The sequence below is a fragment of the Bos indicus genome, chromosome 6 (assembly GCF_029378745.1).
Source record: "Bos indicus isolate NIAB-ARS_2022 breed Sahiwal x Tharparkar chromosome 6, NIAB-ARS_B.indTharparkar_mat_pri_1.0, whole genome shotgun sequence".
NCBI classification, from domain to species: domain Eukaryota; kingdom Metazoa; phylum Chordata; class Mammalia; order Artiodactyla; family Bovidae; genus Bos; species Bos indicus.
In genome coordinates this window covers 40,899,057-40,914,585 of record NC_091765.1, presented here as the reverse complement: position 1 = coordinate 40,914,585, position 15,529 = coordinate 40,899,057, and the positions used below count along the sequence as shown (strand labels likewise).

The 15,529-nt window shown below is 43.0% G+C and overlaps 1 protein-coding gene across 2 annotated transcripts in view; it reads right to left on the bottom strand.

Moving 5' to 3' along the window:
• Window positions 1-1,652: 1,652 nt before the first annotated feature.
• Window positions 1,653-15,529, bottom strand: part of SLIT2 (slit guidance ligand 2) — a 407,371-nt gene continuing 393,494 nt past the window's right edge. For both annotated transcript variants that reach the window (XM_070791218.1, XM_070791219.1), the window contains 4 exons: window positions 13,619-13,773; window positions 5,380-5,671; window positions 4,955-5,166; window positions 1,653-3,427 (listed from right to left, as the gene is read on the bottom strand). In XM_070791218.1, coding sequence (XP_070647319.1) covers window positions 3,186-3,427; window positions 4,955-5,166; window positions 5,380-5,671; window positions 13,619-13,773 — 901 coding nt within the window. In that variant the 3' untranslated portion in view covers window positions 1,653-3,185. The remainder of the gene's footprint in view (window positions 3,428-4,954; window positions 5,167-5,379; window positions 5,672-13,618; window positions 13,774-15,529) is intronic.

Below are 15,529 nucleotides of genomic sequence, written 5' to 3'. Positions count from 1 at the left end.
CCTCCTCACTCATGTGAGACTTAAGTAAACACATTAGGGATGTTTAATTACTTTATCTTTTCAGATTACAAAGGTACATTATTCTGTGTAGTAGCCTTGATTCTGATATAGGCAAAATGGATTTTAACATATTGAATTCTGTCAGAAATGCTCTAGTTTCCTCTTGAAGAAATCCTATGGTCAAGGCCCTATAAGTAAGCAGACTTTCATAACATGAATAACTGCCCTTACTTTGTTTCATTTACTTGAAATTTACTGGTAATTATTTGACTACTGAATTTCCTCAAAGAAGAGCTTTTGTAGAAAGGAGTTGTGTCATGAGGCAAATAATCCCCTAAGAAACTTGCTGAATCAACCCAATTTCCAGCAAACAATTATATTTTGTGTCTTTATAAGCAAGAAGGAGAAAGGATAACATTCTGAAAACAACTAATATTTCAACTTTTTTGCTTAAAAAACAACAAAAAGTGTATAATGTAGATTACTTAAATTGACATAATTAGTACAGAGAATAACTGGGTGGTGGAAATAAGGCACCAAGCCTTTAAAGTCTCTTAGTAGAAAGGGTAGCAATTACTGAGCTGCTGCCTCTATCTTTTGAACACAAAGCATGTGTGGTCTGAGAGAGCTGATGGGCTGAAATTCAGTTCCCCCATTTTTGAGCTGTTTATGCCTGTGGAAAACAAGGAGCATAAAAACTCACAGGTTTGTCGTGGGACATGAATGAGATATTTCACATAAAGTCCTTTGTATAGCACCTGCCATATAATAAGCCCTTAAAAAACAATGACTATTAAGATAACACAAATCTTTGCAAAAAGAAGCAACCAGCGAGAATAAATACTATGAAGGTTTTACAAGGACTATATAATATTTATATAGTTAAAATGCAGTCATTTTAAAGAATAGTGAATAATTAGACATTTGTGTCTGTGAAAGAGGCAGAGTGTGTGTGTGTGTGTGTGTGTGTGTGTGTGTGTGTGTGTCTGCGTGCACTCATCAATGCAAGCTCACATACACATGATTTCCCTACAGAGGACTTCCGTGGTGGTCCAGGGGGTTAAGACTCCATGCTTCCAACGCAAGGGGCGCAGGTTCAATCCCTGGTCAGGCAAAGAAGATCACATATGTGGCACAGCTTGACCAAAAAAGTAAAACGACTGGGTTTTCTTGCAGGGAACCAAAGAACTCCTGATGCGGGAGGGTTAACATTCCACTCAGTCAGTGTTGTTTCCCTGTTCTGGATGGCATATATTGATATTACCAACCCTTTCCTGAGAGCACCTGTGGAGAAAGGTTCTCTTTGTCTTTTCAAAAGTTTTCCATTTTGGTTCTAACTGTGGGGAAAAGAACAACAGAAACAAAGTCCCATTTTGGTCTAGTTAGATTTCATTTTATAATATCTTGGAGGAAGGAATGAATTGAATATGCACTTTTTTTTTATTAGCCAAGAACGTGTTATGCCCTCCATCTCTTTCATGTGGCCACCCCAAACCCCAAGATGTGACAGTATGCTAACCTCAAACCAATTTCTGGCATCAAAGAGGTACAAATTTCCTTCCCTGTTCTTTTGGTAGCACCTTGATTAACACATTCTTAAGGAGGGAGCTCTAAATAGCATGCAGTTTCTAAGAAAACCAACAAACTGAAGATGAAGTAAATAGCTGTTTAATTTACATACATCAGTAGTGTAACTGATATTAGTCTGGAGAAAGACAAAGCACACTGAATTATACATGTACGTCTAGTTTTCTTTGTAAAAAAAAGTTTTTGGAAAGAAACATCTGCAACTTTACAGGGTACCCTGGGATTTTAACGAGGGAAGAGCACAGTCCACTATAAATTCTATTAATTCTACATTGTAATTTAGCAGCAAACATGTTAACATGGGAACATTAAAGTCATAAAGGAGCTTTATTGTTTGTGAAAAAAAAAAATCACAGTTCTTGACATTACAGCCTTTTCTCTCCCCTCCCCAACCCCGGTAAAAGGGCAAAAAAAGGTCAAGGAAATATTAATTTGTAAAAGATCTACTTTTCTAGTGTCGATTGCTACACACCATTCTGTTCTGTGAGGACATGCTGCAGAGGGGTGCTTCTCTCTGTACAGTGAGCGTCTCACGCATAGACTTTACATACCCTCTGCAGGCGTCCTGAATGAGGCCAGTAGGTCAGTGACACCAGTGGTCAGATGTCAAGGTAAACAAACAGATCAACACACATTTATCCCAAGATAACACCCTATGTTAGTACTATTGCCAAGAAAAAAAAAACCCACAAAAGAATCCTGATTTTTAAGTTTGAAAAATGTACAAAAATATCAGGACAATTATAAATTAATATATATTAAAGCATCGAGAAACAGCAAAAGGATGGCCTAAAATGTTAAGTACAATGTACTTTGATACAATAAATATTTCTCATGGAAACCGAATACTGTATAGGGCTGTTTAGAACTCATAGAAACAAAAATTCATATTATTACTAATTTATTTATCAATAATCTATTGGTTCTTTATCATCTCCTTTGTCATTTATATTACAAAAAATTAATACTGGAAAACGGTAGATAAACACTTTTGTGTGCTTCTCCTGCTAACATGCTGACGTTTAAAAAGAAGATAAAATTTATTTTAGCACTCTCATCTCCTCTCATGAATGGAACCCCGGTCTTCAGGATACCTTATGTTTTGCATAAAATATTTCTCATCCATTCATTCCGGCTGTGAATTCTGGAGTTCCATTCATCTGCCTTGCACCCTCACTCACACACATGTGCTTGGTCTGTCCTTCCTTATGAACCATGTAGATGAGAACCAGGGCGCAGAGTATTATGCTCTGGGCAACTTCTCATCAGCAGAGAGAACCTTGTCTCTCTCTTGGGTATGTGCTTCTGCTGATCTCCAGCAAATTAAAGGCTGAATCCAAGTTATCATGGTTCGCATGGTTGTCCTAATGCCTCCAGGTGTATCATTCTTTATACTTCTCCAGCATTGGGGAAGCTTTAGTTCAAGCATTTCTTTTTTTTCTAAATGCAGAAAAAAAGTCTTCATTCTCATAATAAAAATAAGTCTGTTCTGTATTTTACAATATATTTCAAATATTTTCACTATGAAGCATTCATGAGTCCAACAGGGTCAAGAAGTAGACAACATTTTCCAAAGACCAAAGCTGCCAGGGATGCGTTTAGGAAGCGCAGCGGGTACAGCCACACTTTACCACCTTCTCCACCTCGTCCACAAACGAGGACCCATCAGTGCATTCGAAAGAGTATTTCCTTCTCTTGCTCCTCAGAGGTCCGCAGCACTGCCCGCCTGCACAGCCCCCTCTGCATTCCAACCGAGACACCTTCTTGGTCGTCTGGCAAGCGGCGTAGCCCTGCTGCTTTTGGTAATAATCTCTTATCCGTTCCCCTCGACAAGAGATTTCTAGAAAAGAACAAACAGCACAGGCAGTGTAAGGGCAGTTGCTGTAAGTTGTGCGAAGTGGCTATGAATCTACTGCTCAGTTAGGGAGATGCTGCTTTGGCTTCCGGTTTGTAAGGGCTATTTTCAGCATTTTGCTCAAATTTGGTATTACAGGCTGGTGGCACAGTCTGCTCTGTTCCTTGCAGAAGACTTCTTCTTGGCCTTTATTTTGAGCAACTGAATACTCTATGTGTGGACTATAAAAATACTATGCTTTTGGACCGACAAGAAAATTGGCTTCCTAAATCTTCTCTTTTATATAGCAAAAATATACATCTTCTGTTTTTATACTACTAACAGCTGGTTTTGCTTACCACAGGGCACCGTTTCAGAGAGTATGCAATTTAATTTATTAGACCTAGAGTTTAATACCATTCAATCTGTTACTTAATACAAGTAACATTCCACTAACTTCATAAATCACCCGAGTACGAACTAGTTCAAAAAGAGCCATCTGCTAGAAGCCTCCACAGGCACGTTCCTTTCATCTCATCACCCCTATCCACACAACAAAATCTCTGCCAGCTGGAGGTGGAGCACATCCTGATCACGCAGACACAGGAGAAGGAAGTACGTGGGTTGAAATGTCAGCCCATTTCTGTCCCTCTCTCCTGCATAATTTGCTATCTTAAATCAGTTGATTCTAAGCTCAAAGGTGATTCTGTCCTAAAGCTAGAGCAGAATTATTAGCACCTTCTTTTCTGTGCCAGAAGATGAATGAGTGATCTATACAGAGGAGAACAGCAGATGAAGGTAAGAAAAGTGAAAGTGTTAGTTGCTCAGTCATGTCTGACTCTTTGCGACCCCATAGACTGTAGCTCACCAGGCTTCTCTGTTCATGGGATTCTCCAGGCAAGAATATTGGAGTGGGTTGCCATTTCCTTCTCCAGATGACCTTCCTGACCCAGGGATCAAACCTGGATCTCCAGCATTGCAGGCAGATTTTTTACCATCTGAGCCACTGGGAGGCCCAAAGGTAAGAAGGAATGAAGGAAACGACCTTCTGCATAACAGAAAAAGGAGCATTTACATAGCAAATCACAACACGGGAAGACATGTGAAGGCCATGTAACATTCTGCCGCGGAGGTTTGACAGTGAAAGTGAAAGTCACTCAGTCGTGTCCGACTCTTTGCGATCCCATGGACTATACAGTCCATGGAATTCTTTAGGCCAGAATACTGGAGTGAGTTGCCTTACTCCAGGGGAATCTTCCCAACTCAGGGATGGAACCCAGGTCTCCCGCATTGCAGGCGATTCTTTACCAGCTGAGCCACAAAGGAAGCCTGCCATGGAGGTTCAGTACCTTCCGTATCTGTGCCTGCCTTACACTCGAAAGTAAATCAATAAGAACAACTGCAGATAGTGCAAAGAGCTGGCATTTCTCAAGTCACTCTCCTCTCTGTGTGTCTCCCTTTCTCTCTTTTCAAAGACGACGGCCCCTCTTGCTCTGCCAAGACAGAGGGAGGGGCCCAGCTGGCCCGGCTCACCTCGATCACAGCTGTCCCCAGTGTATCCACTGCTGCATTCACAGTAGGGCTGCCCCAGTCCTGAGAGCCTGCATTTCCCATGCTTGCACTTGATCGCCTGGCATGGGTTAAACAGATCCTCCTCTTCATCACAGAGGACGCCCCCATGGCCCTCTAGGCATTTGCAGCTGTAGGAGAACGCATTGATGGGCAGGCAGGTGCCGTGGACGCATCTACAGAGGAGGAGGAACGCAAGGATGGAAATGCGTTAGGCAGAGAGGATAGGAACGGAGCGGGGATGAGGGAGGGAATGTAAGGGAGACAGTGCTAATGGACTGACTTCTTTCTCTCCCCTCTATCCCTTCCCCCTTTCCTTCTTTCCTTTCTTCAGTATGGGTTTCAGGGTTGGAGAATGTGGGTTTAACTCCCAAGCAGCCCAAACTCACTTATTTCCAAGACAGGGGTCATTGGTCCTCTGATCACAGAGGGGCCCTGTCCATCCTTCCTCGCACTCGCAGGTGAAGCCGGCCTGGCTGCTGGGCTGGCATGTGCCGTGGGCACACACCTTCTTGTGGCATGGTTCACAGCCAGGCAGGATGCCGGTCTGCATGGGCACCTTCCGGAAGTCCTGAAGTTCGCTGTTGATGTAAAGGTTCCGGATGCAACCGTGGAAGCTGGTGCCATTCTGCCCAGGGGCCTGGCGCAGAGCTGCGGCCACGTTGTTCTTCCCGGGCATGCCTGGGGAGGGACACCGAGTCAGAAGCCAGGTTCCCTGGGGTTCCTCAGCCAGGGGCCACCCGGACCCTCTTAGCTCTTCCAGTGGGATGGGAGCAGTCTGTGCAACTCTTCTTTAGGAGAACCAAGCAGAACAAGCATCCTGTCCTGCGGTTCTCAGCCAGGCTGCACATCAGAATCACACTGGATCTTTGAAGAAACACTGATGCTTGGGGCCTCAGCCCAGACTGATTTGATCAGATTACCTGAGTGGAGCGGGGGAGGGAGAAGGGATGTATGTTTCTTCGTTTTTATTTTTTGGAAGGTGCTCCAGGCAATTCTAAGGCACAACTAGAATAAAGACCCCAGGTTCACTGGCAGTCCATTTTTAATTTTTAACATTTGGTTTTTAAAAACCTTCAGTTCAGATCAGTTGCTCAGTCGTGTCCGACTCTTTGGGACCCCATGAATTGCAGCACGCCAGGCCTCCCTGTCCATTACCAGCTCCCAGAGTTCACTCAAACTATGTCCATCAAGTCGGTGATGCCATCCAGCCACCTCTCTGTTGTCCCCTTCTCCTCCTGCCCCCAATTTATAAAATCTAAATTCGGGTCACTGTACTTAAAAGTAAGTGGGAATGGGAGAAGGATTCCTGCTCCTTTACCTCCACACCCAACTCCCAACCTGGACACACACCCCTGAAGCCTAGGGTTTCACAAAGTAGTTTTTATTTCCTGACCAACCCCAGGGCCCAGAGAGCTCAGAGGACATGCTCAATGTCATTAGTAAGACTAGGTTAGAATTAGGCTGATAAGACAAACTTCCCTAATCTCAGGCCATAGTTCAATCCATTGATTTTCAGAGGATGAGAGCTGAGATTCACGACGACCATTTGCCCCAGTCCTGACAAATTTCAAGCTGGCAACTAGTCCAGCACAACACTGGCAAAGTCTCAAGCTCAGCCACGGATGTCATTGCCAGAAAAACTCACCCTGCTTCCTATCAAGATAGCACCTCATTCACATTTTATTTATTCCCTTGCTAATTGGGTGAAACATTCATATTCCAAGAAATTGGGGCTATAAATTAAATTCTTCCAAAACCAGAATTTGCAATCTTGTGTGTGTATGTGTGTGTGTGTAAGTGCTTAGTCGCTCAGTTGTGTCTGACTCTTTGTAACCCCATGGACTGTAGTCCACCAGGCTCCTCTGTCCATGGGATTCTTCAGGCAAGGATACTGGAGTGAGTAGCCTAGCCTTTCTCCAGGGGATCTCCCCAACCCAGGAATTGACCTGGGGTCTCCAGCAGTGCAGGTGGATTCTTTACCAGCTGAGCTACCAGGGAAGCCCCATCTATATATATACACACACCACACATACACACATATATATGTGTAGTGTGATAAGTTGCTTCAGTCATGTCCGACTGTTTGTGACCACATGGACTGTAGCCTGCCAGTCTTCTCTGTCCATAGGATTTCCCCAGGCAAGAATACTGGAGTGGGTTGCCATGCCCCTCTCCAGGGGATGTATATGCATATGTGTGTGTATATATATATATATGTGCATACACATATATATGCATACACACACATACAAATATATATACACACATAAATATATACATACACACATATATACACACATGTATATCCCACTAGTGACAGTCATATGGTAACCCTCATTTGTTAAAGCTGAGGAATCTTTCCATGACCTAAGCCAGACTCTGAAATAGTTCCTGGATGGGATCCTATGTGAAGCAGTTGGGGAGGGGATGGAGCCAAGGTCTTCAGAGCAGCTGACATTCTCCCCTGCACTCGACTCTGATCTACTGGCTGGGGGCTCTGAAGCTGGGAAAGACCATGGCTCTCACTCTCTAGGTTTGTTGGTTATAAAGACCAAGAACCACAGTACTCTCTGGGTAGCATCTTCTCTCCCATTCAAAGGAGACCCATTCGAGGTCTAGGAGGTACCAAAGTCAGACAGTGGCTTATGCAAAACCACTAGGCTAGAGATCAAAGCCTGTATTTTTGGACTGTGTGCATTCGGGCCAGTCATTTCCTCTCTTCTGGGGCTCAGTTTTCTCATCTGTAATGCCCATGGCTGCACCACCTGTTTCCCAGCTTGAAATATCTAAGACCCACCAGAGGGGCGCTGTTCAGAAGGCGGCTTCCCAGGCCCCCTTTTTTCCCCACCTGAGATTCTGACCCAGAAGGAAGGTGTGGGCACAGAAATAAAAACATATAGCTCAGCTGAATCTGATGCAAATGGGCCTGCTGAATTAGGTGTCGTGGATTAAAAGTCGTGAGTTTGGGTTTTTAGTCTGCCTGTTTGGCCTTGGTAACTGGATTGCTTCCTAGAATGGGGTCAAAAGGACAGAATGTTCCATTTCCAGGAGAGGACTAATAACTGTAAATTTCTTGTTTGGGGGTGAGTTCTTCCTCCTCTTCTTTTTGAAGAGGCTTTGAAACATTATTTATTTACTTATTATTCGATATGCTGAGTCTTCTTTGCTGTGTGGGCTTTTCTCTAGTTGTGGTGAGCTGGGACTACTCTAGTTGCAATGCGTGGATTTCTCATTGCGGTGGCTTCTCTTGCTTCTCTTCTCTAGGGCACGCAGGCTTCGGCAGTTGTGGCACATGGGCTCAGTAGTAGCATTTCCTGGGCTCTAGGGCACAGGCTCCATCGTTGTGGTGCACGGGTTTAGTTGTTCCATGTAACGTGGGATCTATCCAGACCAAGGATTGAATCTGTGTTTCCTGCACTGGCAGGTGGATTCCACTGAGCCATCAGGGAAGCCCAAGGGGATAAGTTCTTCTAATGTAATCATGCTGCTGCTGCTAAGTGACTTCAGTCGTGTCCGACTCTGTGCGACCCCAGAGACGGCAGCCCACCAGGCTCCCCCGTCCCTGGGATTCTCCAGGCAAGAACACTGGAGTGGGTTGCCATTTCCTTCTCCAATGCATGAAAGTAAAAAGTGAAAGTAAAGTCACTCAGTCGTGTCCAACTCTTCACGACCCCATGGACTGCAGCCCACCGAGCTCCCCTGTCCCTGGGATTTTCCAGGCAAGAGTACTGGAGTGGGGTGCCATTGCCTTCTCCAAATGTAATCATATCCATTCTGCAAAAACATGTGGACTCTAATATCTGTACATTTATGATCCTTTCTTCAGAAGTTAAAAAAGAACTTCTTCCAAAACTATTTCAAGAGCTCACACAACATGCATATATGCGCATGTAAAGACTAAAGTACAGACATGAAGTTCCATGGCAGGGAGAAGCAATCAGTAAGTGTGTTCTTTCTATTCCCAAAGTTAACAATGATACAGGTCTAGTTTTGATTGTAGTAATTTGTAAACGAAAATGTTGATACATTACACATATAGTTACTTTCGGTAGGATATTATGAAGTCAAGAACTATCATAACTCAACGTTTTCAGGTGCTTGGTAGACTTCTGACCAGAGAACTAAGTTTTAACTGATAAAAACAAAAGTAAGGTCCAGGGATTTTTTTCCTTCAGCCTTTCCTCTATGCCATGGACCATAGATGGGATTTACTATTCATAAACAACAGTTAATTTAGTAGATACCTTTTAGCCTTAACAAGCCCTACATGTTTCAGAGTGACAATAAAGGGACCAAGTGTCAACACTGAGGTTTTGTCAACACTGTCCAATAGGGACATTAGGAGAGGATTTGTGATGCGTGGAGGGTGCCTCAATGTGTGGTTCTTAAAAAAAAATCTCATTAATACAGGTCTTCCCTGTAGTTCAAACAGTAAACAGTTTGCCTGCAATGCAGGACAGCGGGACTCGATCCCTGGGTCGGGAAGATCCTCTGGAGAAGGGAGTGGCAATCCACCCCAGTATTCTTGCCTGGAGAATCCCATGGACAGAGTAGACTGGCGGACTACAATCTGTGGGGTCGCAAAGAGTCAGACACAACAGGGCAACTAACACTACACTAATATGTGTTCTGGTTGGACTTTTATACACAAAAACATGAGGATCACATTGTTTTGTTTTATGGAAAGGCTATATCACGGGTAGCTGAAACCCAAGGGTGGAGAAAGCTGCCTCCCTGTTTTGACAGAAAATACTCTTGGAGAGGCTTATGGTATGGAATGTATCACCTTCAGGCTAGCCTCCCTGCAGAGTGTTCCTCTTTGCAGAGGTCATCTACCTTTCTCTCCTTTGCTAATTCAGCTTCTTCTGCCTTTATCATAAAGAATACAGGACCATGGTCTTAGGATTGTATTCTATTTTTTAAATGTGAATTACCCTTAAGACTCTCCTCTGAGAGGGAAGGAAATGAGCCCAGTGCACTCTCTGGCAATGAGGCCGATTGAAAGTGGTTTTCTTCAGGCTTGAGAGGACAGAGGCACTGTCTGCATCCTTCCAAGCCCTCTATCCTTAGAAGGACTGGTTCAGTTCAGTTCAGTTCAGTCGCTCAGTCGTGTCCAACTCTTTGAGACCCCATGAACCACAGCACGCCAGGCCTCCCTGTCCATCACCAACTTCCAGAGTTCACCCAAACTCGTGTGCATCGAGTCAGTGAAGCAATCCAGCCATCTCATCCTCTGTCGTCCCCTTCTCCTCCAGCCCCCAATCCCGCCCAGCATCAGAGTCTTTTCCAATGAGTTAACTCTTCCCATGAGGTGGCCAAAGTACTGGAGTTTCAGCCTCAGCATCACTCCTTCCAATGAACACCCAGGACTGGTCTCCTTTAGAATGGACTGGTTGGATCTCCTTGCAGTCCAAGGGACTCTCAAGAGTCTTCTCCAACACCACAGTTCAAAAGCACTTTGGCACTCAGCTTTCTTCACAGTCCAACTCTCACATCCATACATAACAACTGGAAAAACCATAGCCTTGACTAGACGGACCTTTGCTGGCAAAGTAATGTCTCTGCTTTTGAATATGCTATCTAGGTTGGTCATAACTTTCCTTCCAAGGAGTAAGTGCCTTTTAATTTCATGGCTGCAATCACCATCTGTAGTGATTTGGGAGCCCAGAAAAATAAAGTTTGTCACTGTTTCCACTGTTTCCCCATCTATTTCCCATGAAGTGATGGGACCAGATGCCATGATCTTCATTTTCTGAATGTTGAGCTTTAAGCCAACTTTTTCACTCTCCTCTTTCACTTTCATCAAGAGGCTTTTGAGTTCCTCTTCACTTTCTGCCATAAGGGTGGTGTCATCTGCATACCTGAGGTTATTGATATTTCTCCCGGCAATCTTGATTCCACTTGTGCTTCTTCCAGCCCAGCATTTCTCATGATGTACTCTGCATATAAGTTAAATAAGCAGGGTGACAATATACAGCCTTGATGTACTCCTTTTCCTATTTGGAACCAGTCTGTTGTTCCATGTCCAGTTCTAACTGTTGCTTCCTGACCTGCATACAGGTTTCTCAAGAGGCAGGTCAGGTGGTCTGGTATTCCCATCTCTTTCAGAATTTTCCAGTTTATTGTGATCCACACAGTCAAAGGACTTGGTAGTGCTGAATAAAAACTCTTCTTTCCCCCTTTTTGAAAAATGTTCTTTTTTAAAAACATGGAATTCTATTTATTTACTTTCTTTGTTGTTTAGTCACTAAGTAATGTCCGACTCTTTGTGACCCCATGAATGGCAGCGTGCCAGGCTTCCCTGTCTCTCACTATCTCCTGGAGTTTGCTCAGACTCATGTCCGTTCAGTCGGTGATTCCATCTGACCATCTTGTCCTCTGTCTCCTCCTTCTCCTCCTGCCCTCAGTCTTTCCCAGCATCAGAGTCTTTTTGCAGTGAGTCAGCTCTTCACATCAGGTGGCCAGCGTATTGAAGCTTCAGCTTCGGCATCAGTCCTACCAGTGAATATTCACTGTTGATTTCCTTTAGGATTGACTAGTTTGATCTCCTTGCAGTCCAAAGGACTCTCAAGAGTCTTCTCCAACACCACAGTTTGAAAGCATCAATTCTTTCGTGCTCTGCCTTCTTTACTTACTTACTTATTGGCCATGCCATGTGGCGTGTGGGATCTTAGTTCTCCAACCGGGGGTCAAATCCATACCCTCTGCATTGAAAGCACAGTCCTAACCACTGCACTACCAGGCGTCTGGCCCAAGCATTCCCATTCAATACTTATTTATTTTTTTAACTACATTCTAAAGGGGTCTTAGAAGACTCAGTGAAATGATCTCTAATGAAAGTATAAAAAAATCAGGTGAAGGACAAGTCCAGAAAGAAACAAAAAGCCACAGAAGTTAGACTGTTTACTTTTCTGCTCAATATTAAGAAGTGAATATCAATGCAGGTGGCTTTGGGTGCAGACAGACCTGAACTCAAACGAGGTCTCTATCATAGCTTCATAGCTTTGTGAACTTGGACATGTTCTATGGAGTCCCTGAGATACTCCCTTAGGGATTATAAAACAAAAAATCATACCTATTTCCTACAGTCTCTGGGGGTAAGACTGTAAAAGAAGCATTATGCTGAGAACACAGCAGGTGCTTAGCAAATATAATTTCTTTTCTCTCCAACCACAGGTAACATCAGTGACTTTCAACTGCCATTCACTGTAGTACAGGCAACAATGGAGGCTCTTGCCTGTTAATGAATCCCATAATGTGATTCCCATGAAGCAAAGAGATCAGTTATCTTGCTGCCCAGACTTTCTATAAGATACTTTTATTACAATGCATTATGGTTTCATGAGGATGTGTCTGTCTTCTCCACTCCCCTGGGTACAGAAGGGATGATTCTTTTTCAGTTTTTCATTCTTTATGCCTCTATTAACTTAGTTCTCAGCTTATGGGAGGTGTTCAATAAATCTTTACAGAATTGTACCAAAGACTTTTAACTGCTTTTTAAAAAAATTGCAATTCTATAGGAGAGTTCAGATTGTCTACTGCTAAAATTATTAAAATCAGAGGTGCTCTGGAATTTCAGAAATTTTTCAAAACTGCTTTTAGGGAAGGCTTTGAGGGGTTGGTAAAAATATGTAGCATCCCAAGGTTGTTCTTGTGAAAATAATTGGTGTAAAGTTGAAAATACCTGTCATGGTGAAGAAATTGGTTACACTGACCCATTCAGAAACTTTGGCTTATTTATCTGTAAAATGAGTTGATTTTATCTGTCAATTCATCTCAGTTCAATGTAATTTAATTCGATGCAACTCAATTCACCATCATATGCTTTCTTACTCATTTGCTTGAAATTTGAAATTCTATCTCCAGGTTATATCCACTCCTCCAGATTTATGCAAGAGTGCAAGGTTTCCCCACTGTGGTTCCTTTTCTTTGCGCGCCTTCAGATCTCTGTCCATCCCTCATATATTTGCTCATCTGCCTTCTTGTTGCTTAAAAATAGTCTTCACTCTGTCTTTTCAAGCCCTAAACCACCTTTCCAACCTTCTCTCTTTATCATTCCCCTTAAGGTCTGAGCTCAACAGAAGTACTTCCCATTGCCCCAGTACAATTTGTGAATTTAACTTGTTCATTCATTCATTTGATTTCATTAATAACTATCCTATCCTGTAGATGAGTTTGTGACTAGTAGTGAAGACACTCAAGCACAGCGACATCTGACTGAAGCTGGCAGTGTTACCCTCCTTAAGGGAGCTGGGGTGGGTCATGTACTCCTCAGTTTGCATCAAACTTGTTTTCTCATCTTTTTCATTGTCTGATTTGACTTATAACCAGCTTTCTTTTTCCATACACCACATCAAATAATTATCTGATGGGTAAATCAGCTAGCAAGTGATAGACACAAAAGAAACATTAATGTCCTTCTCCTCCCGACTACATATTTAGTTAGACCCAGGGTCAGCATTACAAAATAGACTCTTATACCCATCTAGGACTCTTTCTTTTCTATCCTTGCTGTCCATCAATGATTGATCAATGACCATGGCACCAGGCATCAACAACTTCAGGATTAATCTGTGATGAGAATCATGGGGTTTGGGAATCCATGAAATTTGAGAAAGGGCTTACCTCCAACATAGAGTGGGGAGTCAAAATTCAGAGTGGACTGTTTTGACAAGTTGGTAATGATTTTGGGGCTCCCTCCATCCACTGAGAGGGAGAGACTTTGATCCAGGGCAAGTAGTTCCACAATGTGAAAATTTCCGTCATTGATTGTCTCCACACTAAAACAAAAAACAAAACACAATAACTTAGCTGATTCTCCAATTATCTATTTATTAAAGAAAAGGAGGTACAATACAAACTGGACTAAGTTCTTTTGGGGAAAATATACTCCTATCCAATATTAATAAAGATAAGTAATAAGTAACCTATATGCAGGTCAGGAAGGAACAGTTAGAACTGGACATGGAACAACAGACTGGTTTCAAATAGGAAAAGGAGTACATCAAGGCTGTGTTCTGTCACCCTGCTTATTTAACTTATATGCAGAGTACATCATGAGAAATGCTGGGCTGGAGGAAGCACAAGCTGGAATCAAGATTGCTGGGAGAAATATCAATAACCTCAGATATGCAGATGACACCACCCTTATGGCAGAAAGTGAAGAACTCAAAAGCCTCTTGATGAAAGTGAAAGAGGAGAGTGAAAAAGTTGGCTTAAAGCTCAACATTCAGAAAACGAAGATCATGGCATCTGGTCCCATCACTTCATGGGAAATAGATGGGGAAACAGGGGAAACAGTGTCAGACTTTATTTTTTGGGCACCAAAATAACTACAGATGGTGACTGCAGCCATGAAATTAAAAGACACTTACTCTTTGGAAGAAAAGTTATGACCAACCTAGATAGCATATTCAAAAGCAGAGACATTACTTTGCCAACAAAGGTCCGTCTAGTCAAGGCTATGGTTTTTCCAGTGGTCATGTATGGATGCGAGAGTTGGACTGTGAAGAAAGCTGAGCGCCAAAGAATTGATGCTTTTGAACTGTGGTGTTGGAGAAGACTGTTGAGAGTCCCTTGGACTGCAAGGAGATCCAACCAGTCCATTCTAAAGGAGATCAGCCCTGGGTGTTCTTTGGAAGGAATGATGCTAAAGCTGAAACTCCAGTACTTTGGCCACCTCATGTTAAGAGTTGACTCATTGGAAAAGACTCTAATGCTGGGAGGGATTGGGGGCAGGAAGAAAAGGGGACGACAGAGGATGAGATGGCTGGATGGCTTCACTGACTCGATGGACGTGAGTTTGAGTGAACTCTGGGAGTTGCTGATGGACAGGGAGGCCTGGAGTGCTGCAATTCATGGGGTGGCAAAGAGTTGGACATGACTGAGCAACTGAACTGAACTGAACTTAATTGATTTTAAAATGAATATTTTCAGGGAGATACAATCTTTTATAATTCTTATGTAACACAAAAGTTTTCTTAGGTAATACAAAAGTTCTCCCATTGGGATAGTGTCGGCTGCTCAGTTGTGTCCAGCTTTTTGTGACCCCATGGACTGTAGCCCACCAGGTTCCTCTGTCCATGGGATTCTCTAGGTAAGAATACTGGAATAGGTTGCCATTTCCTTCTCCATGGGATCTTCCCGATCCAGGGATTGGACTCAGGTCACCTGCAATGCAGGTGGATTCTTTACCATCTGAGCCACCAGGAAAGCCCTCCCATTGGGATAAGCGGAAATGAGTACATTTTATTAGTATGTAGTCACAATCTTCTGGTTTGCAGAAATTACAAAACATAACGTATGCATTTTAAATGCTATTAGAGTTTCTCTTCTTCAGCTGCTGTTACTCCAAATTGTGTTCAAAACATAAGGAGCCTACAGCTGTGCCAAATATACTCTTTAGGCAGTGATGTTAGGGGATCATTGGTCTCTGCACTCTTAAGCACTACACAGTAACACTTACCATAATCAAACATGCACAAAAATACAGGAAGAAGCAACTTGGTAAGATCACTGTAGTTTTTGAAATTTGTT